The sequence below is a fragment of the Xylocopa sonorina genome, chromosome 17, assembly GCF_050948175.1.
Source record: "Xylocopa sonorina isolate GNS202 chromosome 17, iyXylSono1_principal, whole genome shotgun sequence".
Taxonomy (NCBI): domain Eukaryota; kingdom Metazoa; phylum Arthropoda; class Insecta; order Hymenoptera; family Apidae; genus Xylocopa; species Xylocopa sonorina.
The window spans coordinates 4,086,330-4,101,826 of NC_135209.1; the positions used below are offsets into that span (position 1 = coordinate 4,086,330).

General features: G+C 32.2%; 4 protein-coding genes across 4 annotated transcripts; 1 reads left to right on the plus strand and 3 right to left on the minus strand.

Moving 5' to 3' along the window:
• Positions 1 to 29: 29 nt before the first annotated feature.
• On the plus strand, positions 30 to 1,762 carry LOC143431242 (uncharacterized). The gene is made up of 3 exons (XM_076907824.1): positions 30 to 626; positions 686 to 1,257; positions 1,370 to 1,762. The coding sequence occupies exons 1-3, from the start codon at positions 315 to 317 to the stop codon at positions 1,731 to 1,733; spliced, it is 1,248 nt and encodes a 415-aa protein (XP_076763939.1). The 5' UTR covers positions 30 to 314; the 3' UTR covers positions 1,734 to 1,762.
• Positions 1,763 to 2,276: 514 nt separating this feature from the next.
• Positions 2,277 to 6,528, minus strand: Coq9 (ubiquinone biosynthesis protein COQ9, mitochondrial). Its single transcript, XM_076907636.1, has 5 exons — positions 6,374 to 6,528; positions 3,762 to 3,953; positions 3,032 to 3,375; positions 2,731 to 2,958; positions 2,277 to 2,596 (listed from the first exon to the last, which is right to left on the minus strand). The coding sequence occupies exons 1-5, from the start codon at positions 6,420 to 6,422 to the stop codon at positions 2,567 to 2,569; spliced, it is 843 nt and encodes a 280-aa protein (XP_076763751.1). The 5' UTR covers positions 6,423 to 6,528; the 3' UTR covers positions 2,277 to 2,566.
• Positions 3,979 to 6,366, minus strand: LOC143431120 (glomulin). Its single transcript, XM_076907635.1, has one exon. The coding sequence runs from the start codon at positions 5,896 to 5,898 to the stop codon at positions 4,123 to 4,125; it is 1,776 nt and encodes a 591-aa protein (XP_076763750.1). The 5' UTR covers positions 5,899 to 6,366; the 3' UTR covers positions 3,979 to 4,122.
• Positions 6,529 to 8,562: 2,034 nt separating the features above from the next.
• On the minus strand, positions 8,563 to 14,655 carry Rich (guanine nucleotide exchange factor subunit Rich). The gene is made up of 16 exons (XM_076907634.1): positions 14,227 to 14,655; positions 13,947 to 14,054; positions 13,731 to 13,886; positions 13,353 to 13,667; positions 13,195 to 13,286; positions 12,846 to 13,119; positions 12,620 to 12,772; positions 12,342 to 12,542; positions 11,916 to 12,279; positions 11,629 to 11,834; positions 11,217 to 11,558; positions 10,631 to 11,120; positions 10,228 to 10,522; positions 9,670 to 10,133; positions 9,184 to 9,544; positions 8,563 to 9,050 (listed from the first exon to the last, which is right to left on the minus strand). The coding sequence occupies exons 1-16, from the start codon at positions 14,359 to 14,361 to the stop codon at positions 8,723 to 8,725; spliced, it is 4,284 nt and encodes a 1,427-aa protein (XP_076763749.1). The 5' UTR covers positions 14,362 to 14,655; the 3' UTR covers positions 8,563 to 8,722.
• Between the last annotated feature and the right edge of the window lie 842 nt (positions 14,656 to 15,497).

Sequence of the window (15,497 nt, forward strand, 5' to 3'; positions counted from 1 at the left end):
TAGGGACTTTTTAAGAAGAACTAGTCGAAAAAAATATTTTTTGGGGTAGCTGGGAATAATTTCGAAGAAATTTACGAAAGCACACAAAAACATTCGCTGCGATTTAATCAGTGTAAAAATAATTCGTTATGAAGGATCGCGAAACCGTGCGACCGCAGTGAAAATCTTGGAGCATCCGTAAGAAAAAGTTATAACTGTGAAAAGAAAAGAAGTTAAGGAATAGATGGCGTGTGAAATAATTTTTGATAAGATAGTAGAAGCGAGCCCCTTCTTTAACTTAGAGCCAGTTTGAAGGGTCATTACGACATTTAAATATGATAAATCTAACGTCGGAGGAGGTAATCACAACAGCACCGGGAAGTGCAGCGAAAACATCAAACCAGAGCTCGATACCGCAAAAATTGAATGCGAGAATGTTTGATTTTCTTTGGTGGCGTGACTCACGACGCAAGAACGATGTATTAAAAAAGAAAAAAAATAGAATGAAAAAAGAAGATCTGATAGAGGTCAAAATAGTCGAGAGCAAAAAGAAGAATTCTTTCTCCAACAAAGCGACATTCGACTTTTTTAAAAATATCAAGAAACACATGCAGTTTAAACAGCGACCACATAGATCCAAGCAGAAGGTAAATATATACAAATTTGACTCACTCAAATAGTTTATGTATAACAACATTTTTTCCAGATGAAAGAAATCGAAGCATCTAACATACAGAATGATATAAATTGTGACTCGTCTATGCTACAGATAAATAACTCTACAATTACTGCGGAAGAGGATCTGACTGAACTGAAATGCGATGATATTACCAAGAATTCGAGTGTATTAAGTAACAGTTTATCTGCTGTGGAAGCATCAGATAGTGCATGCATCTCAGAGAACTTAAATGATACTGTAGAAAGTTGTACTGACGTCGAAAATAAATTAGAAATAGTTAATGTACAAGTTACTGATAAGCTTGACACGAATAGTAGTTCTGAAGATATTTTCAATGAACATCAGACTTGTTCGAACAATCAATTAGAAACTAAAATAATAGAAAATCCTGTAGTGGAACATCAAATTGCAAATGTTGAAGAAATTGCAGAGGCTAGTATAAGTAACGACAACAAAGTAAAAGCAAGTCTTACAGAAGAATTACTTAAATTAAGTAACTATGGATGGTATTGGGGTCCAATATCAGGAAACGAAGCTGATGCCAAACTTTTATCTGAACCAGATGGTGCATTTTTAGTAAGGGATTCTTCAGATGACAGGTATGCTTGTTCAAGTTCATTTTTATTAGGAATTTGTCATCCTGGAAACTTTATGATTGCACAGACACTTTATGTAATTTACGAAACATCTTTAATATTCATTATTTTACAGATACGTCCTAACGCTTAGCTTTAAATCATCTGGTAAATTACTCCATGCTCGTATGGAACACAGTGGTGGTTTATTTTCCTTATGCAACCAAAGTGAAAGTGAAGGATTCAGTACAGTGGCCGATTTGATTCATTATTCAATGAATTTTAGTCAGTCTGCAGTTTTTTGCTATTCACGACCTAAGTATCCTGGTCACCCATCTTTTCCAGTTAGATTAACGAAGCCAGTAAGCAGGTTTACCCAAGTCCGAAGTTTGCAATATCTCTGCCGTTTTGTTATACGTCAAAATACTAGATTAGACAATATACATAAGTTGCCTTTACCAAAAACTATCAAAGGTTACATTGAAGAAGCACATTATTAATGTTAAAAGAGTACTTGTAATGATGTAGAACATATGACACTAATGACATCATTTTGTCGTTGACATCGTCAAGTGTTTAATCTTTTTATTGTTATAATGATAACACTTTTCGAAAGTATTTCTAAGAAATAGTAAGAGATTAGATAGGAGCATTTTTTCTAAAAACTGAAACGCCAATTAAGAAGTAAGTTACAGGATATCTTCATTTTTATAAAAAGTGATTGATATAGTTATATATAATTCAGTGATATTAATAACGGACGATATATAAACGATAGTTTAGAAAATCTCGGTTTGTACGAATTATATTTCACGGTAAAATAGCTCATATTTTTGAACATAATACGGAGTTTTGTGAAGTACTTGGCTGTGTAAATATATTCTTTATAAGAAAATAATCTCCTGCTCAATTGTATTGGTAAGTACGAGAAGTTGATCTCTTGTTTCAATGGAGACACACGAGAATCTAGTATAAAACAAGAAGACTATGTTTTATCTTAATCGTGACAATATCGCAGGGTAATTGTTAAATACTATTATAAATCTATATTTCTAACAGTGTTTATATCTTTGTATCTTACACAGAAGTAAGTCACATTTATATTAAATTCGATCCCAAATGTACAGAACTTGTTAAAATATGGTACTGAAATAAATTAGCCATGATTGTTAAATCATTTTAAAGTTATTCTTTTCTTTTAAATACTATTGTTGCATAAAGTCTAAGTACATAAGTTTTTCTGAATATATTTTTATCTGTAATAAATGAACTCGAAAAAATACTTCACCGTTTCTCTTTATTAAGTAGTCTAATATTTTATTCTTTTCTTCTTCTACCTATTAAGACCAAGTATATTGCGTGCCTATTAAAAATAAAATACATATATTATAAAAAATATATACTTTAAATTTATTTTATGATCTTGGCCACTGCCATAAACAAATTTCTTACTAGAATCAGAGTATAATAATATGACTCAAAATTTGTAATGCTTACTGTAACGAAAGCAGCACTTGCTGCTTCAGTAGCACGATTCAAGGCTTGTTCTGGTAAAGCCATATCAGAAGTTGTTGTTAGAATCGAATGAATTTGTGTTGCATCTTTTATTCGTCTCTCCAAAAAGTTCCATGTTTTCTGATGATCCTCACTGTTATCTTGTAACATGTACAACTCTGTGGTCTTATAAATACCTGCTAATACTACTCTTCTAGTATACCAGTTGATCTGATATAAAACGATTATGATTGTGCATATTACAACTGAGAAGGTGGAATCATAAAGCTATACTCATTCTTACATCGACTGATCTATCACCAGCGTAATAGCAAATATCATCTACCAAAGTAAGCAAATTGGCTAGTGACATCGGTACGTTAGGCGGGAGAGTCATAAGAGCTAAAGCTTGTGGCCATGTCTTTTTGTATGGGATCACCATTCTAAGCCTGGTCTCAACGGCATCTCGTACTTGTGACTCAAGTGTCTTTTTTTCTTTCACAGACTCTTCTTGAACAGCAGAATCCTGTTCTTTAAGAATTTTATTCAATTCCTCATTACATGTTAAATAGAAATATTGAACCAAATCTGCTCCACGATTAGGGAATAATCCGTGAATCACTCCTGGATATCCTATCGACTCAGCACCTTCAATACATAACTTTACATTAAATATTTTTATTTATCATCTGTATCATGGCCTCATACATATAAGGTATTCAATAGTTGTTATAAATTTAAAAATAAATTCTAGAAGTTAAAATGCGACAAAACGAAAAGGAAAATAAAAAACATTGAAGATGATCTGCAAAATGATTTAAAAAATTTTTAGTAACAGTTACTGAATAATTTGTGTATACTCTATATCTTCGAAAGAATAAGAGCACAAATAGCTTTAAGTGGTTTATACTAATATTTTTTACTATATTATAAATATTGGTGTCTAAAAATTACGTCTATACATATATTCATTCATATGGAAAACTATATAGGTCCCTATCCATTTACTTAACTGAAAAATTATTACAAATTACCAGCACTGATGGCTTGCTGGCTCCATCCCAAATCATGAACATATTTTAAAGACGCGGCAAGAATTTTCGATTTGATATTCCTCTCGTACTCCTCCTCATTTTCCTTACTATATTCCTGACTCGATTGCTGTGTATTAATATTGTCAGTTTGATCTGTGAGCAATGCTCTGCAAGTCCACAAACTTCTAAAACCTATTAAAACCAAAATTTATATTGATTTTTTTTATTTCAAAAAAAGTTTTATTTCAAGATTCTATGAAGCAATAAATAATAGGATATAATTAAACTAAATGAAACATAAATAAAGAACTATTTATTTTATTTAATAGTGAATAACATACATTTTGCAAATACACAATTTTTATTCTGAAGTTACTATGTTATTACTATGTTGTTTAAGAGGATTAGCAGCAATACATTCATTAACCCTAATTAAAATGCTCTCCATCACATCGAGACCATTTACTGCCCGATGACAGAATGAAATTTTTTCAGAAATTGGCATTGCTGGCAATTTTTCGCCTCCAACTATTAATGTTATTTCTGCATCACTTTTTTCTAATTCTATATTTTTGGTTACTTTTTGAGTTCTCTTCTGCTCTTCTAAATCCTTTATTTTTATCATCCAATGTGCTTTGCACAAATCTATCCCTTTTCTCAATGGTTTCAGATAATCAGTTTGAAGTTTTTGTACCAAATTCCAAATACCGGATTGATTATGTTTGTCTCTCATAAACAGAAATCTTAATAAATTTAGATTTGTGATTATTTCATCAGATAGTTCCACCAAATCTGATGCACTGCCATGCTGTAATTTGCATGTCAGTGTGATCAAATTTTCTAAATTACTACCAAGAAAATAAGGTATAGGTGGTGTTGCTTGAAGACATTCAACGATAGACTCCTTAAAAATTCCAGTTGTAAGACTTAATAAACCCGAATGTTCACTATTTTGATAAAGATGCAAGATGACAAAATATCTAGCTTGCATGTCGAACAATTCAATGTAGTTTTGAAATACGTTTAATGCTTTCTTCCTTTCTTTGTCGTTACTGCAGTAAACCATCACTTTCACAAGCACATTGAGTAAATCAAAATAAATGTTCAATTCTAATAAATTTGATGTCAAAGAACGTCTCGTCATTCTTTTCAAAAGTTCACTCATAAGGTTCAAACCTTTTGCAACAATTTCTTCTTGTTTTAATAGCTCAACAATGAGATATGTACACACTTGAAAGATATACTGAAAATTGTATACTTGTGGTACTTTCTCCCATAAATATGATTTTGTTATAACATAAAAGTAAAAGTTAGCATATGCCAAATCTGATATGTTCTCATTTAGTTCAAAAAGTGTAATTCTTAGATTAGAACTTTCTTCTTCCGTGTTCTTTTTCTTAATCTTGACCTTTTTACTTCTTGCATTTACAGCATTTAGAAACCAAAGTAAGTTTGCAGTTATATGACTCATAAGCATTATAATTCTTTCGGGTAAAGACTCTTTTAAATGCGATTCTAACTCTTTCTCTTGTAGATAACACAATGGTCTTCCCATTAAAGAGATTAGAATACTTGCAAGGTAATCTCTTAATATGGCACACTGTTGTGAATTCTCTGATCTTGATTCATGCACCAATGGCTCCAAAAATAACATAATCGCAGCATATACATTTTTTATTTTACTTATAGTATCAGTCCTAGTTGGAGAATCTTTTTCCGGTAATGATAAACTCTCAACGTATGACTTTATTGTACTAGTACACCATTCTATGGCCTTTACTTTGTCATTCATTTTAGAAAGACACTTATTAAGTAAATTTAGAATTATGCTGAACTTTACATCGTCTTCCGGGCTATCCACCTGTTCTAGCAACTCTAATACCGTTTCAGATGGATTACATTTTTCTACTACAGAATTTAATATCGACTTACAACACTCGATTAAATCTTTATTGCGTTTTACATTTTCTATTTTGAGGTAAGATGATACAATAGGAACAATGTCCCACGATGATTCTTTAATGATATCATCATGATTACCACTATCAAAGAGACTTAAAGCTTCTTCGAATTGATTTTTCTCTAGGTGGTCACTTAATTGTTCAGTAAATTTCTTTACAAAAACTTCTTGAGACATTTTTCTCGTAATACTGTAATTCAGCACATGAATGCAAGATACTGTTAACAATATCCTCTATAGTGTATACAAAATATATAAGAAACATAACCTATGTCTTCTTAAGGCATTCAATATCCCTGTCTCGTAAATCGACGATACATTAGTGGAGATAAAATTAGAGAATTACTGTGAGGGAGATGTACAAAATAAATTCCAGTTATGTAGTAACTATAATACTGGAAAATACTATGGGCTTAACGTGATCATACTACACTATAAACAAAACCCTTTACATTCATTGTCAATGAAAAATGTTTAGCCCAAATATTACGTAAACAAATGCAATCTTAATGCATGTATTGCATGATTTCTAATACATTCCTCGTAAATTGAATTATTTCATTCGGAAATTTCAACAACAAACGTCAAGATGAAAATGATGTGCATATGAATTGTGATTGGTATATATTAAAAATAAAGAAAACGCGCTTACCATTTATCGAAAGACCTTTTCGCATTAATAAAATGGTTGACATAGCCATACTAATGGTTTTAAATAAACTACTTGTTGCGCATTTGTTCGCACAGAATAAAACTGCGATTATTATTCTACTCGGGAGTTTCGTTTATAGATGCGCAATATGAACTGTACCTTAACTTTTTCATCACCTATGAACCCGCCTAAACGATTCTTTAATTTTTATAAATATCCTTTTTTAACGTGTTAGCCAGAATGAGGCAAATAGAAATTGAATGTTCTATTAAAAAGAAAGACAGAACATTATACTTTCATACAGGTAACATTTCTTTAAAAAGTATTTATAAACTCTTTATAATTGTACATAATTCCTACCGTCATAGTAGCGCTAATGTCTTGTTCTATTTTAAGTTATAATGTTACCCCAAAACGACAAGTCAAGAGTGCTAGACCCTTTATAGCATTTTAATCTTACAATGTTATTGATTTTGCACAAAACTGAAATAAAAACTGAACATAATAGAAGTAATACTAACAAATATAATATATAATATATATAATATGATATGTAGTGGTGAATAAATTGCGCGGATTGCATTTTGAATAAAGTACCCTACATGTACATACATATATACGTCTTATATCACAGCTATTTAAGAATATTTACCAATGTAATAGTAAAATTAAAATATATGTAATATGTTACGTGTATATGTACATATTTTTTACATATTATATATATATTCATTTCTAGACATTAATCTAGAACTACTTCCATTTTCCAACAACATATACCAATGTAATTGTAAATTGAAATATCATTTTATTCTTTAATTACATAAAATCTTATATCATTAGAAATGAATAAATTCAATAGAATATATATATATATATTTTAAACCCTGCATTAGTTATTAAAAATTATTATATTTGAATGCCTTTACACTATGTAAATGCACTATTTCCTTCTATTAAAATTCATTTTGAGTATTAGAATTGCTCTTAAATAAATGTTTAATACATAAATCAAGAAAATACATTATACATTTTATGGTACTCTTTCAATAGAAATATTAGTTTTTAATTCATTCATTCAGAACTTTGTATCACACATTTTTACAATTCCCTAAGCAATATCCATTTTATCTTTTCTTGCTATTCTACTCCTGAATAGAAAATCAATGCCTATAGCGAAATTATTATTTGTGAAAGTATTAACATTAAGTTTGAATAGTTATTTGTTCATAAATTTAATATATAAAAATTAAATTTTTTGTTCATCTGAAAGAAATGTAGAATATAGGACGGTCATGTTATTTAATCAACATACACTCAAACAAAATTAGAGTCTGTTGATATCAGATTGTATACCGGTCTTCTAAAATACGTAAAGCGTATATATTAATTGTAATAAAGTGTTGATAACAAATGCAAATTATTTCCTCACAAGGTAACTGCAATTCAGTCAATGTGATATTGCGGATATATAAAATATTTAAGTCTGCTGTTTTTATTCCCTTCATATTTATGTCTACAATCTACTAACACCAATTGCACTCGTATTAATTACTTCTACATATTGTCTACGAAAAAGGAAGAAGTAGTATCAGTCACGTTTTGTAGCATTTCCAAACGTTGTTGTTTCTCATAAACATTAGTAGAATAGCCCTAAAAATATTTCAACAGTACCTTTTCTATGACATATTAGTAACATATTTACAGGCATAAAAATGTTTACAAAACGGGAAATATTAATTTTATAGAATCATTCTCCGACGTATTAAATTCTTAAAGATAATTGTTATACAATAGTTGATCAATATCTGTATGATTAGAGTTATTGGAGTTTCTTTGTATAATACACATAATTAATTCTTTAGAGTTTTGGGTTTAATGATCATTACGTTTATCTTACATTACTTTAAGAAAAATCTTGTACCAAAAAGTGATTTGACAAAACCTATTTTCAAATGACCATACTTTAAACAGGTTACACTGAATTTATCGATTAGAATTTACCAATATCAATATTAACTACTTATAGTTTTTACATACATTGTATCAGTCTATGTATTTTTGATCTGTACTATTTGTATTTCAGAGACATTTGATTATGTAATAACTAATTTTATATTTTATGATGTTTGTAAAAGAAATGATCGGCACATTTGAAATCTTGTTATTGGTCAAAACTGATGCCAATGAATTTTAGTCAGTCAAACCTATGTCGATGTTTTTAATATAACCCATTTTAAATACAGTTCACAGAAAGCTAAAACATTTTGAAATATCTTTGTACCTACTTACAAATACTAGAATATATTCAATACAGTATTTCTGAAGTCTTGAACAGATGGTATTATTTTAAGAGATTACACATGCAGATTGTGAACTGGTATTTTCCATATTATTGAGGTTATTGTAACTACTGCGAAAAGTCATATCTTCAACATTAAGGGGTAATTCATGTAATCGTTCTTCTTCTAATGGAGCAGTTGTTGAAGTATGACTAATAGACGAATGCCTGGACCGTGATAAATTTCCTCGTTGATTACTACCTGCAGATGGAGCCGGACTAGGTACAGGACTCTCTGGTATTTGTTCTTGTTCTTGTTGTTGTTTCGTTACAATTAGCCTATTTAGTAAAGAAATTTGACCTTGGATGCCTGACACAAATGGTCTATACCCCAAACTAAAATGTAAATGAAATTTTTCTTATTACTTTACAAATCAAAATTCTTTGTATTGGGTTGATTACAATGCAGACAACTATAATTCTATCATTAGAGGCATTACTTTTTCCAGTAACCTAAATCAATACATACCATTCAGAATGAAACCATCTAGTTAATGTAAGGAGACCGTCTCTTAAGTTAACTACAGAATCGAAGGTTTGCATGGGGCCATGAGCTGCTCTGATAGTTCTAGCCATGGCTGGTGCATCGCGTAAAACAGTTGCTAATACAGCAGCCCATCCTAAGCAACCACCTTCTAAAAATAATTGCAAAAGATATCTAAGTTGTACTTCTGCACGACTTATGGGCGCGCAAGGGGAAACGTCGTGAACTTCTGTTTGTTCCACCGAATCTGGAGAGACCCAGCATACTGTGCCAACTCCAGTTCCAACGATGGATTCTGTATCATCTCTCCAAACGGTGCTAGTATCGCTAAGAACGCTATTAGCATCTGAAAATAGGAAACAATAAAAAATGTAGTATCTTTGCGTTAAAACAATACAACTACATTTACGCAAATTACAATAAATTGAATTTAAATTTTCGAGTTTTCATATTACAAGAGAATAAAAATACCATGCAACATATTTGTCGTTAATTTAGTTTCAGCAGTAGGAAATTGCGTTTCTAAACTTGCAACAGGGGAAACCAATGCAGTATATGGTGGTCTTCCGCTTGGTAAACTGGTATAACCACTGTCAGGCAAATCAACAGCAAAACTGGAATTTAATGGTTCATCTTCTGGACTTTCCAAACTGATGGAACGTAGGGAGGTGAGGCTGGATCTTCGAAACTTTTGTAAAGTTGGAAGAGACAGAACAGGATAAGCAAATGAGAAATCTTCGTGTACTGCTTTCAGTGCTCCAACATAATCATCTATTTTTGCTGCTCTGTCACGTTCTCTAGCAAACCACGTAACCAAATAAAAATCTAATCTCGCGGCAAATCTGCCTAAATCTGCAAGACGTTTCGCTGATAGTAGTCTACGAGCATGACGCTGTAGTATTACATCAATAAAAAATTCCTCAGCTGATCCCTCCCTAAAAAAAAAATAAATATTTCGTTTTACAAAAGACCTCTCTCCGTCTTTAACTCTTTATAGCATTCTGTCGAGTGAAAGTGAATGAGACGTACTTGCTCTCAGCTTTTTCAATTTTAGCAGTACTTGTAGGCACAGATTTTTTTCGTCTCATAACTACGTTCCTAGTTTTCTCTAGCATTGAAGATGGTGCTATATCTTTGGTTACTGAATCAGATTGTACTTTGGGCGTCACTGTGGTACTGTAACTTCGACTTCTGGAAACTTGCATGGTTCCTAACACTAGAGATAAATCATCTTCGTGAGGTGAAAGTGGTGGGGTTTGAGGAGGCCCCCCTAATTTTGATGTCCCTCCCCAAGATGTTCTTGGCGATTCCACATCGTTTGGATCTAATTAAAAAAAAAAAAAAAGTATATGAAAATTATGGAAACTGATTTACATATGTATTCAGTTATGTACTATACAGGACGATTCACGCAGCCGGGACAATACGTTACCAATTGCTCTGAGAAAACGAACGAGATCTTTGGAAAGTTCCCATCTTCCTTGCTCTAAAGCAGCGTCTAACAACAAGGTGGCATGTTGTCGACTAACGGTTGAAGGTTCTAAATTTTGTAAAATTATTAAGTAACTAGCAGCAGTGTCAAGTTGTTGACGTTGTAAACAATCTTGCAACAGTTTCTTCGGGGGTCCAGCAACAGAGAATAAATAAGGCCAGAGTGCTATTTCAGTCTTTCTAGCGCACTGTACAACTGCTCTAGCCCACACTCCTGGAAATTCACGGATGAATTCCACCACAGAAGGCAACTGAGCATCTGGGATTGGTTCTTTACTAGTTGCTTCTTCTTCTAGTACCTCGTGAAGTAAAAGCTCTAACGAATGTGGAAAATATGGCAGTGCGGAGCACGAGCGAGCAATTTCCCAAGCATGATACCCTAAATTACGGTGGATAAGTTGCCGTAATATTTGATGAAGATACACTTGACTCTAAAAATAAAATAATATGTGAAAATGAATGAGACGTAATACAATTTACTTTCAATTGAATAATAAATAATATTATCTTAATGATACTATACTTACTGTAAGTTCTAATAAACTGAATGGCAACGAAAATGGTGAGTTAGTATCCGAGGTAAAAAGTACGGTATCATTCTCTGCTCCCAATAAAATGGCATCCTCAAATAATATAGCTAAAGGATAGATACGTAGGTGAAAAGGCAACATTATTCTCTTGCTCATAAAGGTATGCGTTTTCTCTTGATGATTTCTCGGGAATAATGGAAGCCAAACGCGCATGCCGTGTGCACCGCAAAATAACCACAGAGCTTCCGTTAAATGGGGTTTGTCTCTTCTCGATCTCCAGGGTACCCAAACATTTTCAACGTAAGAAGCTAATACTGTTGGAGCACTACACGTAAACAACTATAAAGTGCGATAAAATTAGAATAAAATAATTTTTTAATTATCGATCATAAAAATATTATTCACATACAAGTTCTGGATTGTCGGTACAGTGTTCTCGTTGAACCATAAGGAGACGACCAGATACATTTAACAAAAGACTTTCAGGATGTGGGTGACTTCCAGCCGTTTCTGCACGTATCGTAGTTAAAGTGGCACTTACAACGCAAGCAGGATGAACACAAAGTCCACTGATATCTACAGTTTGCAATCTCGTCAACTCTATACTCCCTGCATCTAAGACAATAATGCAGAACCAAGACATAGTTTTATTGAAATGCAATCCGTATAGTTCCTTTGCTGTTATTTATTACTTACCATTATTGCTTTCTATTACCATATCATAAATACTAATTTGTGCATTAGCACAAAACGTTAAGAGTCTGTCTTTTAGTGTATTGAGCAGTAACACCTGTGATGGCATTCTAACAGTTCTAACATAATTGTTATCCAAACGTGTGTCACGTGGATATATTCTAACTTCATCTTTATCATCTAATATTGAATAGCTACTGGCTATCAAGAATCCCTGATGCCACAATAATCCTCCGGTTACAATAAAATCTCGTTCTTGAGTTTCATTACCAAAAAGTTTCCATTTACGTGACGGTAAAGAATAATGAGCCAGCCCTGTGCGTCCAGCTACAGCTATACTCATACCTTCATTATCGATAGCGGTATACTAGAAATGCATTTAGTTAGAAATAAGTTTATGTTAAATGGGAAACATATAAAATTACATACCCTGATTGGCCAATTAGCACCACTGTATGCACTAGGAATAGGAACAACTAGCCATTGCTTACAACCCGCGAGTGTCTGCGTTATGGAATCATTAGGAATTTCACTACCAATATGAAAAGTTGAAGTATTTGTGGAAACTCCACTACCTAAATTTAAATATAATCTATCTTCACCTTGTAAATACAAATGTCCATGATGACCCTGTATACAAATTCCTTATTAGTAATAATGTTAGTAAATAGTAATTCTATATTAAAAATTATATTAAATCTATTTACCATACACGGATTAATGGTCAATGGACTTTTTACAAAATCTAGCTGTATTAAAGAACACTTTAAATTAGTTCCTTCATTCTCATTTTCTTCAGTTAAAGAAGGACCTGGAGATTCTCTTAACATCCAAAGTTGATAACCTTCTGCAGACCACTCCTAAATATACATACATACATATAGAAGAAATAAAATTAAAGAATTCAATCAATATAAATGAATTCATACCAACCATTGTATGAATATGCAACGGATTATCATGAGTTAAGTCTACTCTTAAACCGTAATCCCATTTTAAAGTACAAAGTAAAAGGGCACCAAATGTGCTCCATATTGCTAGGCCACCACCTTCCCAAGCCAGTACAATGGCGCAACTGTCGGGTGTCCACCTTAAACATCTTACACGACCTGGTCTTCCTGGATAATCTTTTGAGGATAAACTTAATGTATGTGACATTTCCAGGCTTCCTGTTGTTTCATCAACATAGTACACTACACCTTCAGAGCTAAAAATAAAATAAACATTATAAAGATACATAAGTCCATGCACTAACAGAAATTATAAGTATAAAATGGTATACTTTTGTCTTCCAATTGCAATGAGACGATATTTATGATTTACAGCTGCACAAGTTGCATCATCAAGATCCCTAGCCCAAATTCCTTGAACTTGCTGAAAAAAAAGAGATAGCACTGTTATAAGTTGTTTTCTCGTGAATTTATAACATACTTGACATACATTAGGATCAAATTTTAGTGACTGTGCTGTGAGAAATGCTGCTTTGCCAGTGTTGAGTACAATTGCAAATCCACCAACTAAGGGAGAGTATTCAATATCGGTAACATACACATTCTTTTCAGTAAGTGGTACAGCTACAGTAGATATCTGTTGATCTACGCTAAATGGTATTCTCCTTAAATCAAGAGAATAATCCCGATTCACTGTACCATCCCATTTATGACGTACTATGTGACTGGTTTTCGTAGCCACCATAAGTTCATCGCGTATGCAAACTATAGAACTGATTCCACCATCTATCCAAGCTGATTTTTCCTAAAGAAAAAAATATTTTATTTTTTTTTCAAATACCAATAATTTTATATATTATTCACTTACAAATGTTAAAACTAAGGATGGAATAACTTCCTTAATAAAAAGTTCAGCACTGTCTCTTTTTAAGCTGGGAACTGGTGAATCTCTCTGCTCATACAGACCTCTTCCTTCTGGGCTAGTATCTTGCAATCGATAAAATAGAAGGTAACTATCCGACGTCTAAAAAAAAATCATTATCATAATATATTTTCTTGAATTCTAGTTTAACTTATCACATACCGCGATAACCAGCATACTGGAATCTGGTCTCCATTGTACCAAAATATTGTCACCGTGTTTCTTTAAAGAATCTGCAGTTCTTCTGATAAATACAATCGGCACGCATGGCTATATACGGAAAATAAATGTTTTACAAAAGACCATACAATTCCAAAAATATCAATGGGATAAAAACATTTCAGTACAAATAAAATCAAACCATCAAGTGGATGGTATTTTCTTACGTAAAATGATATAGAAGATACTTAACATTGTAGACGATTAAATTCATAATATTTACCTTGCAATACCAGATGGTAAGAGCATCCGTCGTTAAAATAGCGAAAAGTATTTTGTCTCTATTGCAAACAACCGCAGTAATCTTCTCCGGTTCTGTCGTATTCAGAACCCGTGGCCAACCGATAGGGAAAAACATGATACCTCCTTAGGATTGTCCACTTCTTTTACGTTCACATTCCCATATTATTTAAATTGCCTTTCCGTGGATTTCATCCTTTGCCTCGTAAGATCTGACAAGTAAACATATCTTAACCTCACCATCTTATGCCAGTCATAAATACTAAAGTTCCCCGTGCAACGGAACGGAGTGAAGTCTTTCGAGATCCACGTAGCCTAAAATACGGGAACTCGTAACGTTCGTACTACTTATCTAATTTACGATCATTCACAACAGTCGACGTAATCTTTATTTTCCGATGTATACATCGGGATGTATACATGATTCTCAAGCGATTTATAGTATACACAAAAATTCACATAAATATGTATGTACAACGAATAGAAAAAAAAAAGAGAAACCTCGACATGTGAATGTACGTGTACGGTTTTATTAATTATCTGGACGTAACTAACTATGTACATCATGTTTCATGGTTTAGCTTTTTATTTGAATGTGTATCTCGTCAGTAAACTGATTAATATTAAATGTTACGTAGGAAGATTGTTTATATAATATTTTACATGAAATAGAATAAGTATTTAATCATTTTTTGTCAATTTTACATTTATCATTTGGCGTATAGATACATATATTTATATAAGTTTTAGAAATACATCTGAAGGCCTTATTGTTCTAGCAGTATACTGTAGATAAATGCACGTAAGCCTATTGTAGTTTATGTGAAGGGGAATTAAATTATCTTAAGTAAGTTAAATTTATGTTTATATATCCATATTGCTTTTACAAAACATTTCATTGAGTAAATTCTTTTTCAGAACGTATAATCTGCTTCTGTCCAAGTAAATATTCCAATCTTTCAAATATTTTCCGGAAACCACAAAATCGAAGGTATAAGTTTTAATTAATTCATAATTAGGCTAACTGTTTCGGTAACGTACAGAATGGTCGTAACCCAATGCAAGTTTGGCACAATTGAAAAATTATTATATCAATATACGATATACGAATTGATGATTTGTTTAACAAAAGTGTATTCTAATTATATTTCTGAAGTCTGTACATTATTTTCATCAATATCACAGAACCCCATTATCGAACATTTTTACGTAACGGTTAACACAGTTTTCACACGTGTTTATGGTAGAATCGGC

What these genes read in the sequence shown, in the direction of transcription:
- LOC143431242 (XM_076907824.1), top strand. Translation starts at nt 315, where the DNA reads ATGATAAATCTAACGTCGGAGGAGGTAATCACAACAGCACCGGGAAGT. An exon ending in CACATAGATCCAAGCAGAAG is followed by an intron (nt 627 to 685) that starts GTAAATATATAC and finishes CATTTTTTCCAG; the next exon opens with ATGAAAGAAATCGAAGCATC. An exon ending in AGGGATTCTTCAGATGACAG is followed by an intron (nt 1,258 to 1,369) that starts GTATGCTTGTTC and finishes ATTATTTTACAG; the next exon opens with ATACGTCCTAACGCTTAGCT.
- LOC143431120 (XM_076907635.1), bottom strand. Translation starts at nt 5,898, where the DNA reads ATGTCTCAAGAAGTTTTTGTAAAGAAATTTACTGAACAATTAAGTGAC.
- Coq9 (XM_076907636.1), bottom strand. Translation starts at nt 6,422, where the DNA reads ATGGCTATGTCAACCATTTTATTAATGCGAAAAGGTCTTTCGATAAAT. An exon ending in CCAGCAAGCCATCAGTGCTG is followed by an intron (nt 3,376 to 3,761) that starts GTAATTTGTAAT and finishes TATGTATTGAAG; the next exon opens with GTGCTGAGTCGATAGGATAT. An exon ending in CTGGTGATAGATCAGTCGAT is followed by an intron (nt 2,959 to 3,031) that starts GTAAGAATGAGT and finishes GTTTTATATCAG; the next exon opens with ATCAACTGGTATACTAGAAG.
- Rich (XM_076907634.1), bottom strand. Translation starts at nt 14,361, where the DNA reads ATGTTTTTCCCTATCGGTTGGCCACGGGTTCTGAATACGACAGAACCG. An exon ending in TGACCATTAATCCGTGTATG is followed by an intron (nt 12,543 to 12,619) that starts GTAAATAGATTT and finishes ATTTGTATACAG; the next exon opens with GGTCATCATGGACATTTGTA. An exon ending in TCGTTTTCTCAGAGCAATTG is followed by an intron (nt 10,523 to 10,630) that starts GTAACGTATTGT and finishes TTTTTTAATTAG; the next exon opens with ATCCAAACGATGTGGAATCG.